This window comes from Lolium perenne, chromosome 4 (assembly GCF_019359855.2).
Source record: "Lolium perenne isolate Kyuss_39 chromosome 4, Kyuss_2.0, whole genome shotgun sequence".
NCBI classification, from domain to species: Eukaryota; Viridiplantae; Streptophyta; class Magnoliopsida; order Poales; family Poaceae; genus Lolium; species Lolium perenne.
Genome location: NC_067247.2, coordinates 385,693,833 through 385,716,558, shown reverse-complemented (window position 1 = coordinate 385,716,558; position 22,726 = coordinate 385,693,833). Strand labels below are relative to the sequence as shown.

At 43.0% G+C, this 22,726-nt stretch overlaps 1 protein-coding gene across 1 annotated transcript; it reads left to right on the top strand.

Moving 5' to 3' along the window:
• The first annotated feature begins 9,109 nt into the window (after nt 1-9,109).
• LOC139830354 (protein FAR1-RELATED SEQUENCE 5-like) lies at nt 9,110-11,491 on the top strand. Its single transcript, XM_071818358.1, has 3 exons — nt 9,110-11,172; nt 11,283-11,393; nt 11,480-11,491. Exons 1-3 carry the CDS (start codon nt 9,127-9,129, stop codon nt 11,489-11,491), a joined length of 2,169 nt encoding a protein of 722 aa, XP_071674459.1. The 5' UTR covers nt 9,110-9,126.
• The last annotated feature ends 11,235 nt before the right edge of the window (nt 11,492-22,726 follow it).

Here is a 22,726-nt window from a genome sequence, read left to right as displayed (position 1 = left end):
CGAAGATGATAGAGATCATGTCCGTGCTTTGGAGATGAAGATCGAAGGCACAAAATATAAAGGGCCATATCATATCACATATGAATTGCATGTGATGTTAATCCTTTATGCATCTTATTTTGCTTAGATCGCGACGGTAGCATTATAAGATGATTCCTCACATTAATATCAAGATAATAAAGTGTTCTCCCCTCGTATGCACCGTTGCCAAGGTTCGTCGTTTCGAAGCATCTCGTGATGATCGGATGTGATAGACTCAACGTTCATATACAACGGGTGTAAGCCATGTTGCACACGCGGAATACTTGGGTTTGCTTGACGAGCCTAGCATGTACAGACATGGCCTCGGGACAACGGAAACCGAAAGGTTGAACACGAGTCATATGGATGATATGATCAACATGTTGATGTTCACCATTGAAGCTACATCATCTCACGTGATGATCGGTTTTGGTGTAGTGAATTTGGATCGTGTACCACTTAACAACTATGAGGGATGTTGTATTAAGTGGGAGTTCATTAGTAATTAGATTAAAACATGAACTAATTATCATAAACTTAGTCTGGGTAGTATTTTGAATTAATTTTGTAGTTTTGGCATCCGTTTACTACTATGCGCTAGTCTTGTAATTGAGATAGAAATACTGTTAAAATCTGACAAGAAAATTTACGGATTGGTACCGTATTGTTAAGAATCAAGAATTGATTAAGTCCTATTGTAAATTTTTAGTAAACCTCACATTGTTGATTCAAAGAGCTATGTTTTCAATTAGTACCTAAAGTTATCTTGTCTCCGTTCAAATCTGTTTGAACAGTAAGGAGCTGAGAATTTAGTTTTTCAGAAATAATCAAGGTATGAGATATATGTGATATCTAAAGACCTTATTACAAGATGATAGAATATAATTTGGTGAGACTACATAAACTCATAAGTTTTATGGGAATGTACGAAGGTTGAAGACGCAAGGCGTCCCAATCCTCCAACTATTGGGGCACTAACAATATTTGCATATCCATGAAATTATTATCCTTAGTATGCACTGTTGCTAAGACTCGTCGTATCGAAGCATCACGTGATGATCGGGTGTTATAGATTCTACGTGTGCATACAACGGGTGCAAGCCAGATTTGCACATGCGAATACTAAGGTTAAACTTTATGAGCCTAGCATGTACAGACATGGTCTCAGAAAGTCGTCATGAATTGATGGATAAAATTATGAGTGAAATTGTTCATCGTATTACAAAGTTACTAATAGTGAAATCTAGAACACTTGTCATATGATGATCAAATTCAAAGTAAGAACCTCGAGGTTATTGGTATTTGACCAACAAACCTAGAAGTTATTGAAAATGAAGTGTTTTCTGAATAATGAGGAAAGCTAAAAGAGAAATTACAAAAGATATTTTGGCAGAGAGAAAAGAAAAGACTAGAAAGTCTAGCTCAGGTGTATATAAATGATATACATGTTATGGTTATATTCCTAGTTAGGTCACACAATGAAATTCTTGGGTATTAGTACTATATTGGTTGGTATGAAGTGTCATACAAAACAACGCAATACAAGAATACAATGGCCTAAGTGACTGACAAGGAATATGATAGGAATGCACGACTAGAACAAAAATAAAGTGTTATTATGTTCGTCGTTAGCATTCTATCTAGCCCTTAGAATTTATAATAAAGAACTTAATAATTGTTATTTTGCTCTGGTCAAATGAAAACAATGAGTTGTTCAAATTATGGCATTACTCCATATACGATGGATAAGTTATTATAAATCTTAATGGTGAAACACACACACATAATACTGACGCTAAAATGCCATAATGCAAATGATTTGAATTCCACTTATTTGTGGAACCGCCATTTAGGTCATATTGGAAAGGAACGCATGAAGAAACTCCATGCAAATGGATTATTGGAGTCATTTGATTTTTGAATCATTTGGCGCTTGCAAATCTTTTCAAAAGAGAATGACTAAAATACCGTTCATAGGCCAAGAGTTGAACGGGCAACTAACTTAGTGAAAAACATACATGATGATGTATGTGGTTCACTGGGCATAGTTGTGTGCGGGAGATTCTTCTACTTCATAAAAACTTTCAAACAATGAATTGAGTATATGTGGATATATTCGATAAGGAAGAAGTTTGAAACATTTGAATGGATTCAAATAATTTTCAGCATGAAGTGGAAATCATCGTAATAGAAAAGTCAAATATCTATGATTGGATCATGGTGGAAATATTTGAATTACGAGTTTTAGCGAACATCTAAGAGAGTTATGAAATTGTTCTACAACTCACGTTTCTTGGAGTATCATAGTGATGATGAAGTATCCAAGAGATGTATCCAAACTTTGTTGGATTAATGATGAGATAAAATAAAATAAAGCCATTATATTTTTGTGGATTATGCTTTAGTGACTACCGCTTTTACACTAAATAGAGCATCATCATGATCCGTTGAAATGACACCATACGAGTTATGCTATAGGTAAGAAACCTGATAATCTTTTCTTAAATTTTGGTATGCATAGCATAAGTAAATAAGTTTACAACCAAAATCGGATGAATGTCTTTGTTGGTTATCCCAGAGATTTGATTGGGAATTCTTCCCACGAGACAAAGACAAAAGTGTTTGTCAATATTTCTTATTTCCGAGAAATTGTTTCTAGTGAAGTATTTGAGTGGGAGGACAATATAATTTGATAAGGTTTATGAACCTGAGCATAATGATCAGAGTAGCACAGCATCGGAATTGGTTTCGGAAGCGGCCACAACGATCATGGCTCCCATGACTACAAAGTGTTTTAGTCATGGAGATCGAAGTACATATTGAACCTTGTAGGTATGGTTTACTTTGTGATCAAATAAATGATTTGTGGACAAAGGATTGATTTTGAACAATGATAAACCAACTACAAACAAGGAAGTTATGATGGGCCCTGACTCCGTTAAAATGGCTATACGCCATGAAATCCAAGATAGATGAATACTTTTTGAAAGTAAATAGATCTATAAAATTGATGGACTTGGATGAAATATCCTTGAAGAAGCTTGACTTGTCGAAAAGTTGTTTACGACAAAATTCAAAGAGTTGACTATGATAAGATTAGATCTTCCGTAGCAATGCTTATAGTCTATGTGGATTATTCTAGTAATCACTACATATTTCTTTTATGAGATATGTTAGTAGGATGGCAAAATACATTACTTATCAGAAGTGTGTACTAAAGGTGTATACAAAATACAACCAAGAGTTTTGCTAATCCATGGAATACTAGATAGGTATACAAACTTCAATTGGATGAAGTAAGTATCGCAGAGTTGGAATCTTCACTAGATGAAATAGTCAAAGAGTTTTTGATTTCATCAGAGACGATGAAGAGGCTTGCGTTTGCAAGAAATTAAGTGGGAGCGCTGAGACATATTTATAATACTTATGTAGAAGACATATAGTTAGTTATAAATGATGTAATTATATACTTGATTAAAAGGATTCATTGAGAAATTAACTTCAATGAAAGAATTTGGACTGAAACATATTAGTGTCAAGATCTATGAAGATAGATTGAAACACATAATAAGTTTAAGTCAAAGTACATAGAATATTGAAGTAGTTCAATATAGAAATATTAAGAAAATGTTCTTATCATGTGAAGGTTTTATAAGACTTGAGTGTATCTGACACTCAATGAGTAAAAACACATGAGTGATTATAGATCACGAATAATATGTACACAATCAGATATCATGTGCTATAAAGTGTTATGAGCATATACCAGAATGATTCATATGATGATCATTGGACGACAGTAAGAATATCCTTGAGTACTTTAGAAGAACTAAGGATATATATATATATTTGTATGAAGAAATGACAAACAAATCGTTGTAAGGTGTTACACCAATATTGTTTTTGTCACATATAAAATATAATTTCAATCTCAAATTAGACTAAGTGTTGTTTAAACGGTAGCACAATGAGCTAGAAGTTGTCTATGCTAGATTTAGAAGAGTTCTAAATATTGTGATGGATTCTACAAAAGAAGGCAGAGTATGTCATTGTTTTGACAATGACAAAGGATGTTAAGTCAAGAGGTTCTTTGAGAACTTGGTGTAGTTCAAATGAGTCGAACTTTGAAGCTATATTGTGTGTGACAATATTAGTGACATATTTCAGACCGTGGAATTAAGGTTCCACCAGAAGACCAAACATATTTAAATGCCGACTCATTTGGAAATGAGTGATGCGTTGAGACGCAAATGAATTACAAAATACATACGTTTCTGAGCGTGTCAGATCCGTTGACTAAAAACCTCTCCCGTGAGCAATACATGATAAAGCACCATAAGGCCAAGGTGTTATATCTTTACAAATGTAAACTAGATTATTGACTCTAGTGCAAGTGGGAGACTGAAGGAGATATGCCCTAGAGGCAATAATAAAGTGGTTATTATTTATATCTTTATGTTTATGATAAATGTTTATATATCATGCTATAATTGTATTAACCGAAACATTAGTACATGTGTGATATATAAGACAACAAAGAAGTCCCTAGTATGCCTCTTAAACTAGCTTGTTGATTAATGGATGATTAGTTTCATAATCATGAACATTGGATGTTATTAATAACAAGGTTATATCATTGTATGAATGATGTAATGGACACACCCAATTAAGCGTAGCATAAGATCTCGTCATTAAGTTATTTGCTATAAGCTTTCGATACATAGTTACCTAGTCCTTATGACCATGAGATCATGTAAATCACTTATACCGGAAAGGTACTTTGATTACACCAAACGCCACTGCGTAAATGGGTGGTTATAAAGGTGGGATTAAGTATCCGGAAAGTATGAGTTGAGGCATATGGATCAACAGTGGGATTTGTCCATCCCGATGACGGATAGATATACTCTGGGCCCTCTCGGTGGAATGTCGTCTAATGTCTTGCAAGCATATGAATGAGTTCATAAGAGACCACATACCACGGTACGAGTAAAGAGTACTTGTCAGGAGACGAGGTTGAACAAGGTATAGAGTGATACCGATGATCAAACCTCGGAGAAGTAAAATATCGCGTGACAAAGGGAATTGGTATCGTATGTGAATGGTTCATTCGATCACTAAAGTCATCGTTGAATATGTGGGAGCCATTATGGATCTCCAGATCCCGCTATTGGTTATTGGTCAGAGTGAGTACTCAACCATGTCCGCATAGTTCGCGAACCGTAGGGTGACACACTTAAAGTTGGATGTTGAAATGGTAGAACTTGAATATGGAATGGAGTTCGAATATTTGTTCGGAGTCCCGGATGAGATCCCGGACATCACGAGGAGTTCCGGAATGGTCCGGAGAATAAGATTCATATATAGGATGTCATTTTATGTGAATTAAAATGTCGCGGAAGGTTCTATGGAAGGTTCTAGAAGGTTCTAGAAAAGTCCGGAAGAAACCACCAAGGAAGGTGGAGTCCACATGGGACTCCACCTCCATGGCCGGCCAACCCTAGTGGGGGAGGAGTCCCAAGTGGACTCCCCCTTAGGGGGCCGGCCACCCCCCCCTGACATAGGCATCCCAAATGGGCCTGCCGAATATAGTACCCGGGGTTTACTGAAGGCCCAGAACTCGAAGAATAAGAAGACTCGGAAGCCCATTTAATGATTAGGAAAGATAGTTTGTATTAGGAAAGATAGATATTTGTAATCTTACGGGTTGGATATGAAACCCTCCCGAACTCTGTAACTTGTGTGTCACGAAACCCTCGGTTCCGCCTCCTATATGAGGGGGAGTCGAGGGACAAAGAGAGGATCGAATCATTGTCTGCAAACCCTAGTTTTCATAATCGTCGAGTACTTTTCGGCTGAAACCTTCGAGATCTACTTACCCTCTACTTCTAACTAAACCCTAGCCTATAATCCATAGGCATTGACAAGTCGATACCTTGTCAATTGGCGCCGTCTGTGGGAATTAGAGGCGTAAGGATCTGATCTCGATGGCACGCTCAAGATCTTCGATATCGTCAACCGCAAGCAACACAATGAACCGAGGTAAACAGATCGCTGCTAGTCTTGTCGATTTTGTTCCTCACCCACCCTCCCGTTTGGATGCATATGCGTATCTGGCGGAGCCCATGGAGATGACGTTTGGGAAGTTTCGCTTCCACGTCGAAAAAGAAGGATCGTACCGTGTCGAGGTTCCGATTTCGTCGGGATCGTTGGACGACGATTCCAATCTTTCAAGCTATACATCATCAATGGAGTCAGGAGAAGAAGAAACTTCGGCGACACGCTACATTAGCACCAGAACAAGAGAGAAACTCGCCAAGATCTTCAACGACATGTCGTCTGAGTCATCTGCGGACTCATATATAAGCGATGGCTCAAGCGATGTCGACAGTTACGACTTCATCGACAAATCTCTCACAGTGGGCAAGGTCTTCATCAATCTCAACGATGATGTCACCAAACCCATCGTAGATCTAAGTACAAAGTATCATCAGATTTACGCCATTGAAGATCAAGAGGAGACATCTGAGGCTTTCGACAGTCTGGGGAATCCATACGTCGATCCCTCCAATTTGCGACAAGGCCTGGGCAACAAATACGTCGGGCCAGAGCCGCGAGATAGAGTTCAACTTTCACAAGCAGCGTGGGATAGAGCTACGAGAGCTATGAACGGCACAGAACCAATGGCCACCACGGCCACACCAGAAGAGTTGCAAGCATATCAATATAGGCTTGCACGAGCTGCCAGGGAATTGGAAAAATAGACAGCTGAGTTGAACAGGAGAAAGGAGGCAGCTTCTGCATCCAGCAGGAGAAGGGCAGATCTAAGTAGACAATCTAGAACTTCGGGTGATAGCCACAGGGAGGCTCGGAACAGAGGAAGATCAAGGTTACAACACATACCCGAAGCAGAAAGAGAGCACTTAGTTCAAAACCTCGACATGTCCTTTATGTCGATAGACACAAGAGGAAACATTATCCCTAAGACACCAGAAGCTGGGTATATGGCGACACAAGCTTTTATTCTCGCATCTAAACCACCTCCAGGTGATCCAAGGGAAACACTATACAATATGGCGATAGCAGGAGTTGGAGCTATGGGGACAGCGTTTGTATCAACGCCTCCCGAAGGAGCGGCAAGGCAAAATAGTCCACGACCCGCAGCAGCAACAGCGGCAGCACCTGAAGGACCAAGTGGAGCAAGAGACACAGCAGCACAAGCAAGAGTCGATAGAGCGCGACAGAGCAGAAGGGATCATCGGCAGTCCCCAGAACTTAACGACGAAGATATGTGTGGCTTACCATGCTTCACAAGGAGAGTCCGAAAAACTCGAGTCCCCTCAGGATTCAAGTTACCCGATAACTTCAAGAAGTTCGACGGCCTTCAAGATCCAGAGGATTGGCTAGTCGACTATCTGGAGACGGTGAAGCTGACAGGAGGAACTAGGGCAACAGCCATGCAAAGCATCCAGGTGCACTTGAGTGGAGCCGCACGATCGTGGATAAAGAAACTCACTCCAGGATCCATCGACAGCTGGGAAAGCTTCGAGGACGTGTTCATCAAGAACTTCAGATCCACGTGCAAAAAACCCGCGTCGTTAGAAGAGTTGAGAGCGTGTCGACAAAAACCAGATGAGTCAATGAGAAAATATATCCAGAGGTGGAATATCATCAAAAACTCGGCAGAAAATATATCTGACGAGAGAGCAATAGATGCGTTCGTCGCAGGAGTCAGGCGTGGAGATTTTGTCGAAGACTTGGGAAGGACCAATCCAAAGACAGTATCCGCGTTAATGGAGATAGCAAATAAATGGGCAGATGGAGAAGACGCTGTTCACAACAAACGACACAGGTCGCCAGAAGAGGACCGCAGTCGAAATTATCAACCAAGGCGACGATTCCCTCGACAGTACCAGAATTATGACGCTCCAGGACAAATTTCAGCAGGTTTTCGAACAAACACAGGAGGAAACAACAGAGATGATTATCAGAGAAGCAGTGAGCAGCGAGGTGACAATAGGGATGATTCTCGCAGCAACAGACAAAATAGCGGGCCTAGGTTCCCAAGGCCTTTCGTGTCCCCTGAAGAGATGATGAACGGGCCGTGTCAGATGCACTTTTTCATCGACAACAATGGTAAAAGACAGTCAGGGCACTTGCAGAAAGACTGTCGAAATTTCCAAGCAATGCTAAGGCATGCAGAAAACGTTAATGCTCGAGCAGCACAGAGAAATCCTCGAGAACCCAGAAGCGAGGTTCACCTACCACCACCTCCCGCGATTACAGACGACAATCGACACCAGCTCAGAATAGCGGCAGCACCACCACCACCACCTTACGTTGACCCCAACTCTCATGGGGCAGTGTCAATGATTCAGAAGGCAAGGCCGTCAAATAGGGGCTTGGCTCCTCTACAGTTGAGTTATCACAGCACATGTGCTGTAGCTATTAGAATCAGCCCTTCGTTCTAATCGTACGGGTATGATTGCCGAAGCGTTTTCCTGAAAAAAAAAATGACTCGATGGCTCTCTTTCCTCCCCTCAAACTGCGCTGGTAATTTGGAAACAAACTCGCTCTTAATACTCCCGTGGAGGGAAAATCTCCTAAGCCTAAAGAATTGGCGCCAAACAAGACACACAGATCAGAGTTTTTAGAACGCCAAAGAGCGATCTGTTCGACCTCAATTGCTTCGCCTGCTTCTCCCGCTCGCCCAAAGGTATACGCCCATGATCTCCCTTTTGGACTCGATCTCCTAGCATCCCCCTCTCATTCTTCTGCCGCTCATCCAAGGTGTATGCTGTTCTGCAAAAGATGCAAATAATCTCCTATTTGGACTCCTCCTAGCAACGAAAAAGAAGATATCAATCTTATTCAAACGGATGCAATAGAATTCTTGTACTGAATTTTCTCTGTCACCAGTAACTACGAAAGAAAGGAAAAAGTAGGTTCTAATGGCTACTGAGACTAACGCCATGGAAAAGGATCAGAACAGGTGTAGTCAGTTTTGTTCATTTTTCAATCTCTATCATCCTTTTGCTTAGTGCGAGCAGACGAATAAATTATGTTATATATGTTTTTCACAGGACAAATAAGGTGCCTACTTGGATGCCTCAAATTGGCATGAAGTTTAATTCTACAATTGAGGCTTGGAACTTCTGGAACTGTTATGGAGGTCATATTGGATTTGATGTAAGGGTAAACTATGAAAACAAGAGCAAAATTGCTGGAGTAGTCACTTCAAGTAGATACGTTTGTTCCAATGAGGGCTATCGTGCAAAAGACAAGAGAGACCATAATACAAGGCGTCCCCGTGCAGAAACGAGAACCGGCTGTAAAGTTCGGATGGGAATCACTATTGACCGAGAAGTAGGAAATTATGAAGTACATGAGCTGGATGTTGAACACAGTCATGTCCTGCAGTTGCCCGAAACATGCCACTTGATGCCATCACAGCGGAAGATTTCAGCTTTGCAAGCTTTTGAGATTGAAACAGCGGATGATTCAGGAATTGTGCCAAAAAGAGCCCATGAGTTGGCAAGTCGGCAGGTTGGTGGGACAATAAACCTTGGATACATACGTCGTGATCACAAGAATTATTTGCGAACCAAGCGTCAAAGGGAGATGATGTATGGTGAAGCCGGAACCATGCTTAAGTACTTTAAGGATAGAAAGTCAGAGAACCCCGCATTTCAACATGATGAACAGCTAGACTGCGATGAAAAGATCACAAATATCTTCTGGGCTGATGCTAAGATGATCATTGACTATGCTCATTTCGGTGATGTTGTCACCTTCGATACTACATTTGGGACAAATAAAGAATACAGACCCTTTGGTGTATTTGTTGGCTTCAACCATTTTAGAGAAACAGTAATTTTTGGGGCTGCACTTCTATATGATGAAACATTCGATTCTTTTAAATGGTTATTCGACACATTCTTATCTGTGCATAACAAAAAGCAGCCTAGAACTATCTTTACTGATCAAGATATTGCAATGGGTAAGGCAATTAATGCAGTATTTACAGAAGCATGGCGTGGATTATGCAATTTTCACATAATGCAAAATGCCATCAAACACTTACCTCAAAAGAAAAAGGATGAGGACAGCCCAAATGTTCTTGCTGAATTCAGTGCTTGCATGTACAAGTATGAGGATGAGGAAGCCTTTGAAGAAGCTTTCACTGCCATAAGAAGCAAGGTAGATACACAAACTTGGTTGGACAGTATATATAAAGTAAAAGAGAAATGGGCAAGATGTTTCATGAGGAATGCTTACACTCTAGGGATGAGAAGCACACAATTAAGCGAGAGCTTGAACAGTGACTTGAAAAACCATCTGAAATCTGATCTTGACATTCTTCGTTTTTTCAAGCATCTAGAGAGGGTTGTGCAAGGAAAGCGAGATAATGAGCTAAATGAGGAATATGAATCTAGAAAAAAATTACCTAGAGTTAGAATAAGGACTCCTGCAATAATACAGGCAAGCAAGGTATACACACCGTGCATATTTGAAGATTTTCAGAATGAATATGAAAGATCCATCTCAGCATATATCAAGCCATCCGAAGAACACAATGTATATAATATTGCCATTGCAAGTCTTGATCCAGAAAGCACATACGAAGAAGAGAGCAAAGTTATAGTTGATCATGAAGAGCAAAAAGTTCTATGCAATTGTGGGCAATTTGAACGACTTGGTATATTGTGCAGTCATGCTTTGAAAGCTCTTGATGTCATGAATATTAAGTATCTTCCGAGCCACTATATTCTGAAGCGGTGGACTCGAGAAGCACGAAGCGGCACTATTCAGGACAGCTATGGAAATATTGTTTTGGAGGACCCAAGAATGGAAGATAGGTTGTGCTTGAAGTTTTTCGTTCATAAGTTCCATGGCATAGCTTCCAAAGCACTCATATCCGAAGAATGCAGGAAACTAGTAGATGATGCCTTGGAGAACCTTAGCAAGCAAGTTGAAGAAAAAGCTCCTAGTAGTACATGCAGAAGTGAAGCTACATGTGAAGAACCAGATAGTAGTTTACAGACTGCGTGCCTAAAGAAAAAGAAAACAGAAAAGAAAAACTCAAGAAGAAATAAATCATGGATCGACAAGCAGCGCCCGAATAAAAAGAAAAAGAAGAAAGCTGAACTCGTACCCGAAAAAAAATCTTGTTATGTAAATCTCTTAAACCTATCTAAACACACTACATATATTTACAGATGACAATATAGACTAATATTTTTTCTGACTTGTCTGCTTAGAGAGGACAGATGGACACGCCAGCAGCACAACACCAAGCAACTACAGAGCAACCAGCTGGAATAAATGAGAATGCTTTGCCGGAGTATGGGTGGATGACTCGTTTGCTGATGGTATTCGACTTAACATGTTTACAATTCACTGTTAAGAAATATATGAATATTGTTGTGTAATCAGTTCTATCTCTCTTAATATGCAGTGGCCAAGTTGACGATTTGGACTTGCAGAACTATATGAATTTTCCTAGCATATGACATAGGCGATAGATACTGAAATTAGTTCTCCAATTTTCCTAGCATAAAGATCTCATTTGCAAGAAACTTTACACTTCAAATATATTCTTTTTTGTTTTCGTGATACATACTGGAAACTAGTTCTCGGGTTTGTGACTTTCTCCTATGTAAAGATCTCATTTGCAGTACTAAACTATGTTCATAATCTGAAGTTACAAATTCAGCTTGCCCATCTATCCTATCTGCTTCAGTTTCTTGAGAGATGTATACCATCCAACGAGTAGTACATGAGAAGAGCATCTACCATCTAATTAGTCAACTGGAATAACCCAGATTGGGAGCATCTACCATCTAATTACTCAACTGGAATAACAAAGAAGATTGTGAGCACTGACGTTTCTGAAACAGTATTGAGTTCAGAACGCAAATTGATTCATGGAGCTTGGGAGATGAAGGTTCGTGGGGCCTTACCCATCTGTGACGCGTCCTGAAGCTCCTGTTCGTCCTACAGCTCTCGCTTGTTGATGCTGCCACTCACGTCGCGGTTGACGGCCCGGAACGCGTCCTGCACCCCCCGTTCGTCATGCCGCTCCCACTCGTCGATGCTGCCGCGGCCGATGGCCCCGAACACGTCCTGTAGCCCCTGCTCGTCGATGCTACCGCTGCGGTCGTGGTCGACGGTCCGAAACACGCGCCACACAGAAATTACCCGCGGGCCTGCAGCATCCGGGTCAGCCGCCTCCAGCTACGAGCTGCCGGCTGCGCCGCCGCCGGGATATGCCGGCCGAAGTACGCGTCTCCGGCCTGGGGCAGCGGGGTGGGGTGAGCCGCCGAAGGCATCGTACCAATTTTATCCCCTTCGCCATTGCTGTAGCTAGCTGATGCTCTGATTTCCGACAGTAGAAGACACTAGACGGACTGGGCCTCTACGCGTCAATTCTTTTCTTTTTTTCACCAGAAAATGCTACCGCCGAGTAATAAAATGGGGGACCGTTTGATTAAAATAGAGGGCAGATTTTGTTAGCTACAGCACAGGTACAGTTATAACATAACTGTAGAGGAGCTCAGCCCGTCAAATAGAGCCCAGAAAGTAATTTCACGACAAGTGTTCATGGCAGAGAAAATGCCTCCACCAACCGTCGAATACCTTAATTGGTCAGGACAAGATATCGGGTTCACCATAGCAGATCATCCGCAACAGGTTCCTCGACCAGGGCAGTCAGCACTTATCTTGCCAGCAGTCATTGCAGGATTCGATGTCTCCCGAGTGTTCATAGACGGCGGCAGCAGTTTAAACCTCATGTATGCAGATACATTGAGGAAGATGAACATATCCTTAGCAAACTTGAAACCAACAGACACAAGGTTCCATGGCATCACACCAGAGAAGCCAAATTACCCACTGGGAAAAATCAACCTCGACGTTCAGTTTGGAACCCGAGAGAATTATAGAATCGAGAGGCTGGAATTTGAGGTCGTGGATTTTCCGTCGCAGTACCACGCTTTGTTGGGACGACCAGCATATGCTAGATTCATGGCAGTGCCACACTACACATATCTACTGTGGAGGTTGCCTGGACCAAAGGGACCAATCACAGTCAAAGGAAGCTTTGCCCTAGCCGATAAGTGCGACAAGGACTTTCATCGACTTTCAGAAACCTTCGGGATGCAAGCTGAGTATTTGGCGTCAAAAAGCATGACTGACTACGACGTCCTGCCAGACGTCGGAAGGCCAAACAAAGAGTCAACTTTCAATACCGAGAAAAATTCTAAGGAGGTGCAGATTCACCCGACAGACCCGAAAAAGACGACATCCATTGCAACAAATATGGATATCGCATAGGAAAGCGCGCTCGTCAAGTTCCTCCGTGAGAACTGGAAAATCTTCGCATGGTGTCCAGCTGACATGCCAGGAGTACCCAGGGAACTTGCCGAGCACCACCTAAACTTGGATCCAGTAGCGAAACCAATCAAACAACCTTTGCGGCGTTTCTCGGAAGCAAACCGCAAAGCCATGCTATCAGAAATAAATCGATTAGAGGAGGCTGGTTTTATCAGAGAAATATCTACAGAAGCCACATGGGTAGCTAACCCAGTGATGGTGCCGAAGAAACACACGATAGTCCTTCGCATGTGCGTCGACTTTACGTGCCTCAATAAACATTGTCCTAAGGATCACTTTCCCCTCCCAAGGATCGATCAAATCATCGACTCCACGGCAGGCTGTGAACGTCTTTCCTTTTTGGATGCATACTCTGGTTACAACCAGATCAGATTAAAAGAAGATGATGAAGCCAAAACAGCGTTTATTACACCTTACGGCGTGTTCTGCTACAAGACAATGCCTTTTGGTCTAAAAAACGCGGGAGCAACATATCAGAGGATGATGCAGAAGTGTTTAGCAACACAGATTGGGAAAAACGTGCAAGTATACATCGATGATGTCGTCATAACGTCAAAAAAGGGAGCAACATTGATCGAGGATCTCAAAGAAACTTTTGACAACCTCGACAAATTCTGCCTGAAGCTGAACCCGACGAAGTGTTCTTTTGGCGTTCCAGCAGGGGAACTTCTGGGGTTCCTAGTTTCAGCAAGAGGGATTGAAGCGAATCCCGACAAAATACAAGCCATAGTAACAATGAGAAAGCCAACAAAGTTGAAAGAAATACAGCAGCTAACTGGGCGAGTCGCAGCTTTAAGCAGGTTCGTCGCCAGGTTAGGAGAAAAAGCGTTACCATTTTATGCGCTGATAAAACAAGGAGATAAATTCCAGTGGAACGAAGAGGCCGACAGAGCTTTCGAGGATCTGAAGCGAAAAATCTCGACACCACCAATCTTGGTGGCTCCAAAGGAAAAAGAACCTCTCCTGCTGTATATTGCAGCCACGCCCCAAGTGGTTAGCACGGTATTAGTTGTCGAAAGAGAAGAGGAAGGGAAAATCCATGGAGTGCAGCGGCCAGTATACTTCGTGAGCGAAGTCTTGTCGCCCTCAAAACAAAGGTACCCTCAGTACCAAAAGCTAGCATATGGAGTGTTCACGACAGCACGAAAATTGCGCCACTATTTTTCGGCACACCCGATCATAGTGGTCAATGAAGCTCCCTTGTCAAATATACTGAATAACCCAGAAGCTACGGGTCGTGTCTCCCTCTGGGGAATAGAACTTTCCCCTCGGGACATCACGTATGAAAAAAGAAAAGCAATAAAGTCACAAATACTGCCAGACTTCATCGCAGAATGGATGGAGTTGCAAAATACAGGACCTCCAGATTTATCGAGAACTTGGACCATGAACTTCGATGGGTCCAAGAGACTAGAAGGAGCTGGCGCAGGAGTAGTACTCATATCACCTGAAGGCGACAAATTGAAGTACATCCTTCGGATGACGTTTCCTAACGCATCTAACAATGAAGCAGAATACGAGGCTCTCATACACGGGATGAAGATGGCGAAAGCCTGCGGTGCAACTAGATTAAAAATCTTTGGCGACTCACAATTGGTGGCACAGCAAGTTATGAACCAATGTGACGCAGTCAATGATAGCATGATGGCATACAAGGAGGTGTATAACGAGCTCGAGAAATTGTTCGATGGATGCGAAGTAAATCACATTAGTAGATTGAGCAACGACGAAGCCGACGTTCTTGCAAACATCGGGTCGCAATGCCTGGCAGTCCCGCCAGGTGTGTTCTGGGAAGAGATAACAGAGAGATCCACTAAATCGACGAAAACAAAAAAGAAGGAGAAGAAACCCTCGGGGGCTACCAAGGAAGATCACGAAGAAGAAGAAGAACAGGACCTGGTCATGATGATACAAATACCGTGGATGCAGACGTTCATATCATACATCCTCAGGAAAGAAATACCCGATGATCCAGTTGAAGCAAGGCGAGTAATTCGACGCTCCAAAGCTTTCACGGTAGTCAAAGGGGAACTATACAAGCGGAGTATTTCAGGCGTCCTGCAAAGGTGTGTCACACCCGAAGAAGGAAGAACAATTTTGAAAGATGTACACGAAGGAATTTGCGGCCACCACGCAAGTAGCCGAGCTATCGCAGCCAAGGTTTTTCGAGCAGGATTCTACTGGTTGACAGCAATCGAGGACGCCAAGGACATAGTGAGAACTTGCGACGCGTGTCAAAGGTTTGCCGCAAAACCTCACTCTCCAGCAGCAGAGCTAGTACCAATACCATTGTCATGGCCCTTTGCTCAATGGGGACTTGATATGGTGGGCAAGTTACACAAATCCTGGCCAGGAGGAAAGGAGTACATGCTAGTAGCTGTCGACAAATTTACAAAGTGGATAGAAGCAAAGCCGATAAATTCACCAGACGGAGCATCTGCAGTGCAATTCGTAAAAGGCCTCGTCTTTAGATTTGGAGTGCCCCATAGCATCGTCACAGACAACGGCAGTAACTTCACATCCCAGGAATTTAAAGACTATTGCGAAGAGGTGGGCATCAAGCTGAACTTTGCGTCAGTTGCACATCCTCAAACCAATGGGCAAGTCGAGAAAGCCAATGGCATCATCTGCAGTGGCATCAAGAAGCGCTTGTTAGGACCACTGGAAAAAGCTCGACATACCTAGCCAGAAGAACTACCAAGTGTGTTGTGGAGCATCCGAACAACACCAAACACAGCAACACAGGAAACTCCGTTTTTTCTGGTTCATGGAGCAGAGGCAGTACTACCAATCGAGATAGAACACAACTCTCCACGTGTCGCTGAATACAATGAAGAAACATCAAGAAGAGCGCTAGAGGACGACGTCGACGCACTTGATGAAGCTCGAGATGAAGTATTATCGTGAGTAACCAAATACCAACAGGACTTAAAGAATTACCACAGTCGACGTTTGCGACCAAGGTCTTTTCAGGTGGGAGACCTAGTCCTCCGGCTCACGCAAAAAAGCCATGAAAAACTCGAGTCACCATGGCTTGGTCCTTACATCGTCACAGAAGTAATCGGAGGAGGAGCATACAGAATAAAGGACAAGAAGACAGGGGTGGAGGAGCAAAATCCCTGGAACGTGGCACAGCTCAGGCGTTTCTACGCCAAGTATCAAAAATATAGTCCTCCTTTGTAAAGCTACAATGCACTGAAACGCCCGCGAGTTTTCAGACGCACTCTTTTCCTTTTTCGGGGCACCGAGTGGGGCCGGGAAAGGTTTTTAATGAGGCGGGCTCGCGGTGCTGCAATACAATAAAGATAGTGGAATTATATACCTTTTTCTCGACAGAGTCAGGGGTTTTTCCCCTAAATGACGCAATATAGATACAAACATAGTGTCGACAAACGAAAAAGAAGCATCTCGCCTTGGTAAAAATACTTCGCCAAAATAAAAAGAGATACAGACAAAAATAGTGATCAACAAAAGGCTCGGGGGCTTGTACCCACTAAAAATAGTACACAGTGTATATTATAGTGCCTTGGGACAACCTCGCATTATAATAAGCAATAATATCGCAATCAACACGCCCGGGGGCTTGGCGACAAAAACAATATAATGACTTTACAATATAGATCATACACACAGGATATAAACTTTGGAATAAGTTCATCTTTAAGGATTTCCCAATATATTGTCTATGGTCAAGCGCTCATTATTTACAAGCATGAGTGCGTGCTCGATAGCTACCTTTCACGAAGAATTCAGAATCCAACCGAAGAAGCTCATCCATCATATCTTCAGCAACAGGAGTAACAATGTCATCGTACTTGCCGAAGTTCCTTCTCCGCTTCGACATCTTCTCCAAACACTTTGGAACAATTTGCTCCATGTCTAACTTCGGGCAGCAGATCTTTATCATAATCATCGCAAACCTTGCGCCAGCCGCTAGTTGGGCTCGAACAAAACCATGAATACGAGGAGCATCTCGAAACTTGTCCATCAAAGCAGGAAGAGTCTCTGGCATCTTATTGCGAGGAAACATGGTACCATAGACCAGAGACAAAGTCCTTGTACAGAAGTCAAGATACTCGCGAACTTGAAGCGCGCGATCTTGAAATCTCACGATCTGGCGAGTCCGCTCAGGCGTGCCCCAAAAATTCGACCCATGTTCACGCGCAAGCCGAAGAAGAACATTGGAACGAGCTTCGACACGTTCATCTTCAGTAGCAGTATCCAAAAAAGCACCTATTGTTTCTTACAAAAGGTCAGTACGTAATAAGGAAGCAAGCAGCAAAGAAAAAGAAGTACGACAAAGATAAATGAAACATACCCGTCATATCCAAGCTGGCGTCTATTAGCAGCTGGAGCATGGAATTTTCCCGAGACGCAGCTGCACCGGCTTCAGCAACAGCAGAGTCCTTTTCAGCAATGGCGCTTTGAGCCTGTTGAAGTGCAATTTTTTCGGCTTCAGATGACTTACGAGATTGCTCCATCATCACAAGTGTTTGCTTCTTCGCATATTGAAGTTGTTGTCGAAGTTCATCTAGTTCTTGCGACAAGATATCGTCGACAGGAGCAGTATCAGCAAAAGCTTTCCTCGCGCGAGAAGAACAAGGCGACACATTGGAAGGAGCGGAAGGTGGAGTATAGTTATCAACTATCAACTGAAATTCAAACAGGACAACATCAAATGACAAGCACAGATAGAGTTTTTCATTAATCTCTTGGAATAATTACAAGGGAACTACAATGGAGCTAAGGAAATACGTGTCGCCAAACGACTACTTCGGCGACAAGAGCAAAAGAAACAGAAAAAACAGAGACATGCAATTAGACCTCCGGCCTTGACGAGCTAGGAGTCGACGCTGGCTTAATCCCGAGATAGGCCAAGATCTTCTTCGTGTTGGGCTTGGCAGCCTTGATCAGCGACCTCCATCTCGACTGTTCTATTTGACTGGTGTCGCCAACCTTCATCCAATCAAGCGTCTGTTGGCTGTCAGCAAGAACCGAGCAACAAGATTTCGACAGCAACCTTCATATTCTCCTGACGCATCTTCAATCCAAGGTCTTCCGACGAATTGAAAAGCTTGGCAAGGGCAAGGAAAGTCGAAGGTTCCTCTTTCCTCGGGAAGAAGTAAGGGAACAACGCCGACAAACTTGCACTGGCATTGGCCACGCCTTCACGAATTTCGCGCCCATGGAACTCCAGAAGAGAAAGTGCATCAAAGAGAGGATCATTGACGGGATTTTCCAGATCAAAATCTTGGTTTGTTTGGGCTGCCACACGAGACAAACCATTAGTCAAAAACCAAGAAACAGGAAGTACAATAGAAGGGGTTGATGATATTACTTAGCGTACGTCGACTCTGCGACTTCAAACGCTTGATGATCTCTTGTTCACGCACAGTTTGCGCAGTTTTCTGCTCATCTAAGGCAGATTCGGCATCTTTGAGCCTTCTCTGCAGCTCTTCGACACTAGCAGCTTTCACCTTGGCTTCATCAACCTCGGCCTTGGCTCTGCTAGCAGCAAGTTCAGCTTTCTTGCGAGCCGCCTCACTTTGCTCAAGTTTTTGAGCAAGTGCGTCGACACGTTCGTTGGCCTCTGAAAGTTTTTCTGTCGAGATATGAAAAAGAAAAAGAAAGATCAAAAAAAAAAAAAAACAGCGACAAGCAACAGGAATAGAATGTCAAAGAAAAATAGCAAGTATAAAAGTCGTTACCTTCGGCTCTAGTGGCATATTCACGGTACCCAACAAATTGGGACCCGATCCGAAGAAGCTCTTTGATCATCGGCTGTTCAAAGGTAAGAACATCAAAAGAAACATTGGCATGAAAAAGAGAAAAGGTGTGACAAAATAAAATAAAGAAAATATAGATGCCGACAAACTTACATCATCTAAGAGCAGAGTCGACGAACTGCCCAACTGAGGGGCAGGATTAACAATCTTTTCAACCCGTGCCCTTTTTGGTGAAGGGGCACGGGGGCTTGATGGCGGAGTAGTGGTGACGACGTTTTGTTGAGGAGGCGACGTTTCTTCACCTTCAACTAGCGTGTCTGAGGCAAGTACAGTACGTGACGCGCTTGTCCGAGGAGCCACGTCAGTAACTGGTATTTCTTCCTCCTCATCACTGTTGATAAAAAAATCGGCAGTATAAAAAGCAAGACAAGATAAATATTTCGAGTACAAGAATAGCGAGAGATAAAAACGACTTACGAGCTGATGAGGGATTCAACATAAGGATCGTAAGCTGCCTTCGGTTGGGAAGGAACAACTTCCTCAGCTTTAGAGGTGCCAGAACCCTCGGCATCAGTTCTTCTCCTTTTGTTCTTTGGAGAAACAGCAGGAGGAAGAGACTGCGTCGACTCACTGGCGTCAGACTTAACTTCTTTTTCATGAGAAGCCGCAGATTTGTGAGAACCTGCGACTTCACTATCAGGAACAGAAGAGTCTTGCGTATCTTCAGTAACGATGGCCATTTCTTCGACCTCTCCATCCTCAGGAAGAGGAGGAAGGGAAGCCATAGTAGGATGATTCTACAAGGAAATAGTGACAAAAGAGAATAAGTGAGATACCACTGCAATAAGATACAAGGAACAGTTCAGAACAAAATAGAAATTAGAGAAGACAAAATACCTCGGGAAGAGGATTGGAAGCACTGTATGGTTCCACTCGACAGGAGGAGGGAATGGGATCCTTCTTGCCTAATCGAGAAATTCTTCGAACCAATTTTTCCAGGTCCTTGCGTAAAGATCACTGGAGATTCTGTTGGCGTCATTTTCACCAGAATACGTCCAAAGGGGATTTTTGCGAGCCTGAAGAGGCTGCACTCTAATCCTAAGGAAGTAGGCAGTGATTTGAACACCAGATAGCTCTTTGCCTCGAGTGTTTTGAAGATGACGGATACGAGCCATGAACGCCTCTGTCGCCTTTTTCTCTTCTTCAGAAGCTTCGGCATCCCAGGAACGGCGGCGCTGAATCCTGGCACTTCCATCAAAAGGAACTATGTTGTGCTCCACAGAATTGGCGCTTTCTTCGTGAATGTAGAGCCACTTTTTGCGCCATCCTTGGACAGAGTCAGGAAATTTGACGTCGAAATAATCGACATCAGTACGAACACAGATTACAACGCCACCTATGTTATAAGTGACGTTGTGGGAGCCATTACGGCGGAGGCAGAAAATTCGTTTCCAAAGAATCCAATTAGGAGTGATTCCAAGGAAGCACTCGCAGAGCGTGATGAAAATAGAAATGTGAAGGATGGAATTGGGAGTCAACTGGTGTAGTTGAATCCCATAAACGAAAAGAAGGCCGCGGAGGAAATCATGGATTGGGGTCGAAAGGCCGCGGATTAGATGATCAACAAAACTAACCCGGTACTCCATTGGAGGCTTGGGGTAGCTTTCTTCGCTGGGGAAGCGGATGGCGTCCTCCTTCTTCATGAGGCCAAGCCTCTTCAGCATGTTGGTGTCTTGGTTGGAGATTTTGGATCTCTCCCATTCAAGACCCTCGGCAGCCATCTTGGATTCCGGAGTGCTGTGGCGAGTGAGTCGCGTGCGCGGTGGCATCAACGGCAATGGGCAGAGTAAGGTCTGTGAGTGCGGAAGCTTGGAAAGATTCGGGCGCAGGAGAAGTTTTGAAGGGGAACAGATGAGCGGCGCAAGCGAGGGGACGAACGGAGGTTGAAGAAAGGTTTATATAAGAATCGGGTGAAGCAGCGTGCCGTTAGATGGAGAAATCGTGTGGTGAAAATAGATCTTCTAGAAACAAGGGTAAAAAGGTATTTTTACTGAGATAGGCGTTACCGTACGTGCGCCAGAAAAAGCGGAGGACATGTATCCCCCACTTGCACGACGTGTCAACGTGGTATGACCAATGGACCCACAAAGGCAGAAAGATCTCGACTACTCGTCAAGGATGACGTAAATTTGATTAAGGGAAGAATGTCGACAAGAGAAATAAAAGAAGATTGGCGACAAGGTGAATTATTCAATATTTCGTGAGCCTTTGATCAAATACAAGTTTTTGCCCAAATGCTCGGGGGCTACTTTGGAAAAAAGTAAAATTTCGACTATGGCAATATAGAAATTGCGGGAGCCTACAGCCAAGAACAAGTTCTTGGTTGTAGCCTCGGGGGCTACTCCCATCGGGAGCGCTGTTCGCGCACCCGAGAGATAAAAAAAAATAGAGACAGAAGAAGAAAGAGATCATATTGGGAAGCAATGAAAATATAGCGACAAGGTGAACTAAAGTCTTGAGCCTACAACCAAGCACAAGTTCTTGGTTGTAGCCTCGGGGGCTACTCCCATCGGGAACGCTGTTCGCGTGCCCGATGAAAATAACAAAGGAAAGATAGAAAAGCAAGAGAGTATATTTCGAGTTATAATTAACTCTACATATACTCCCATCGGGAGAACAATATAAAGTCAAAACTGACTCGATAAAATGTGCCATTCCAGCAGCCGGAAAAGCACTCGACAATATATTCTCAGAACGCCGAAGTTGCGATCAATTTCTGAATGCCGCAGTTTTGCGAAGGTAAGACCCCAGATCCGTTCTGCTGGGCGTGGCATCGCCAATGACTGCGCTCTGCTACCTTTATCCGTATCAACAGATACGAAGAAAAATCCTAACGGACGCGTTAGGTACCCGATAAATTTAACTGGGACTCGACAGAATGGTAAGACCTTAAGCGGCACCTGTCGAAGTTTACACCAGTATCCCGAGGTCATGTCCAGGGACGTGATTTTGAAGTAGGTTTTTGCGGATTGCCACTAGAGCAGTTAACTAGTACCTGATCCGTCAGATGAACTAGCCCCAATTACCAGTATCCCTGTGCAATATAGAATTTTATATGAAGAAATATAAAAAAGTTAAGGTTGTCGAGTAAAAATAAACAGTGGAGATTTTCCCTGACTCTACGATTCAAGCAAAATCTCGGGGGCTACTGACATAGGCATCCCAAATGGGCCTGCCGAATATAGTACCCGGGGTTTACTGAAGGCCCAGAACTCGAAGAATAAGAAGACTCGGAAGCCCATTTAATGATTAGGAAAGATAGTTTGTATTAGGAAAGATAGATATTTGTAATCTTACGGGTTGGATATGAAACCCTCCCGAACTCTGTAACTTGTGTGTCACGAAACCCTCGGTTCCGCCTCCTATATGAGGGGGAGTCGAGGGACAAAGAGAGGATCGAATCATTGTCTGCAAACCCTAGTTTTCATAATCGTCGAGTACTTTTCGGCTGAAACCTTCGAGATCTACTTACCCTCTACTTCTAACTAAACCCTAGCCTATAATCCATAGGCATTGACAAGTCG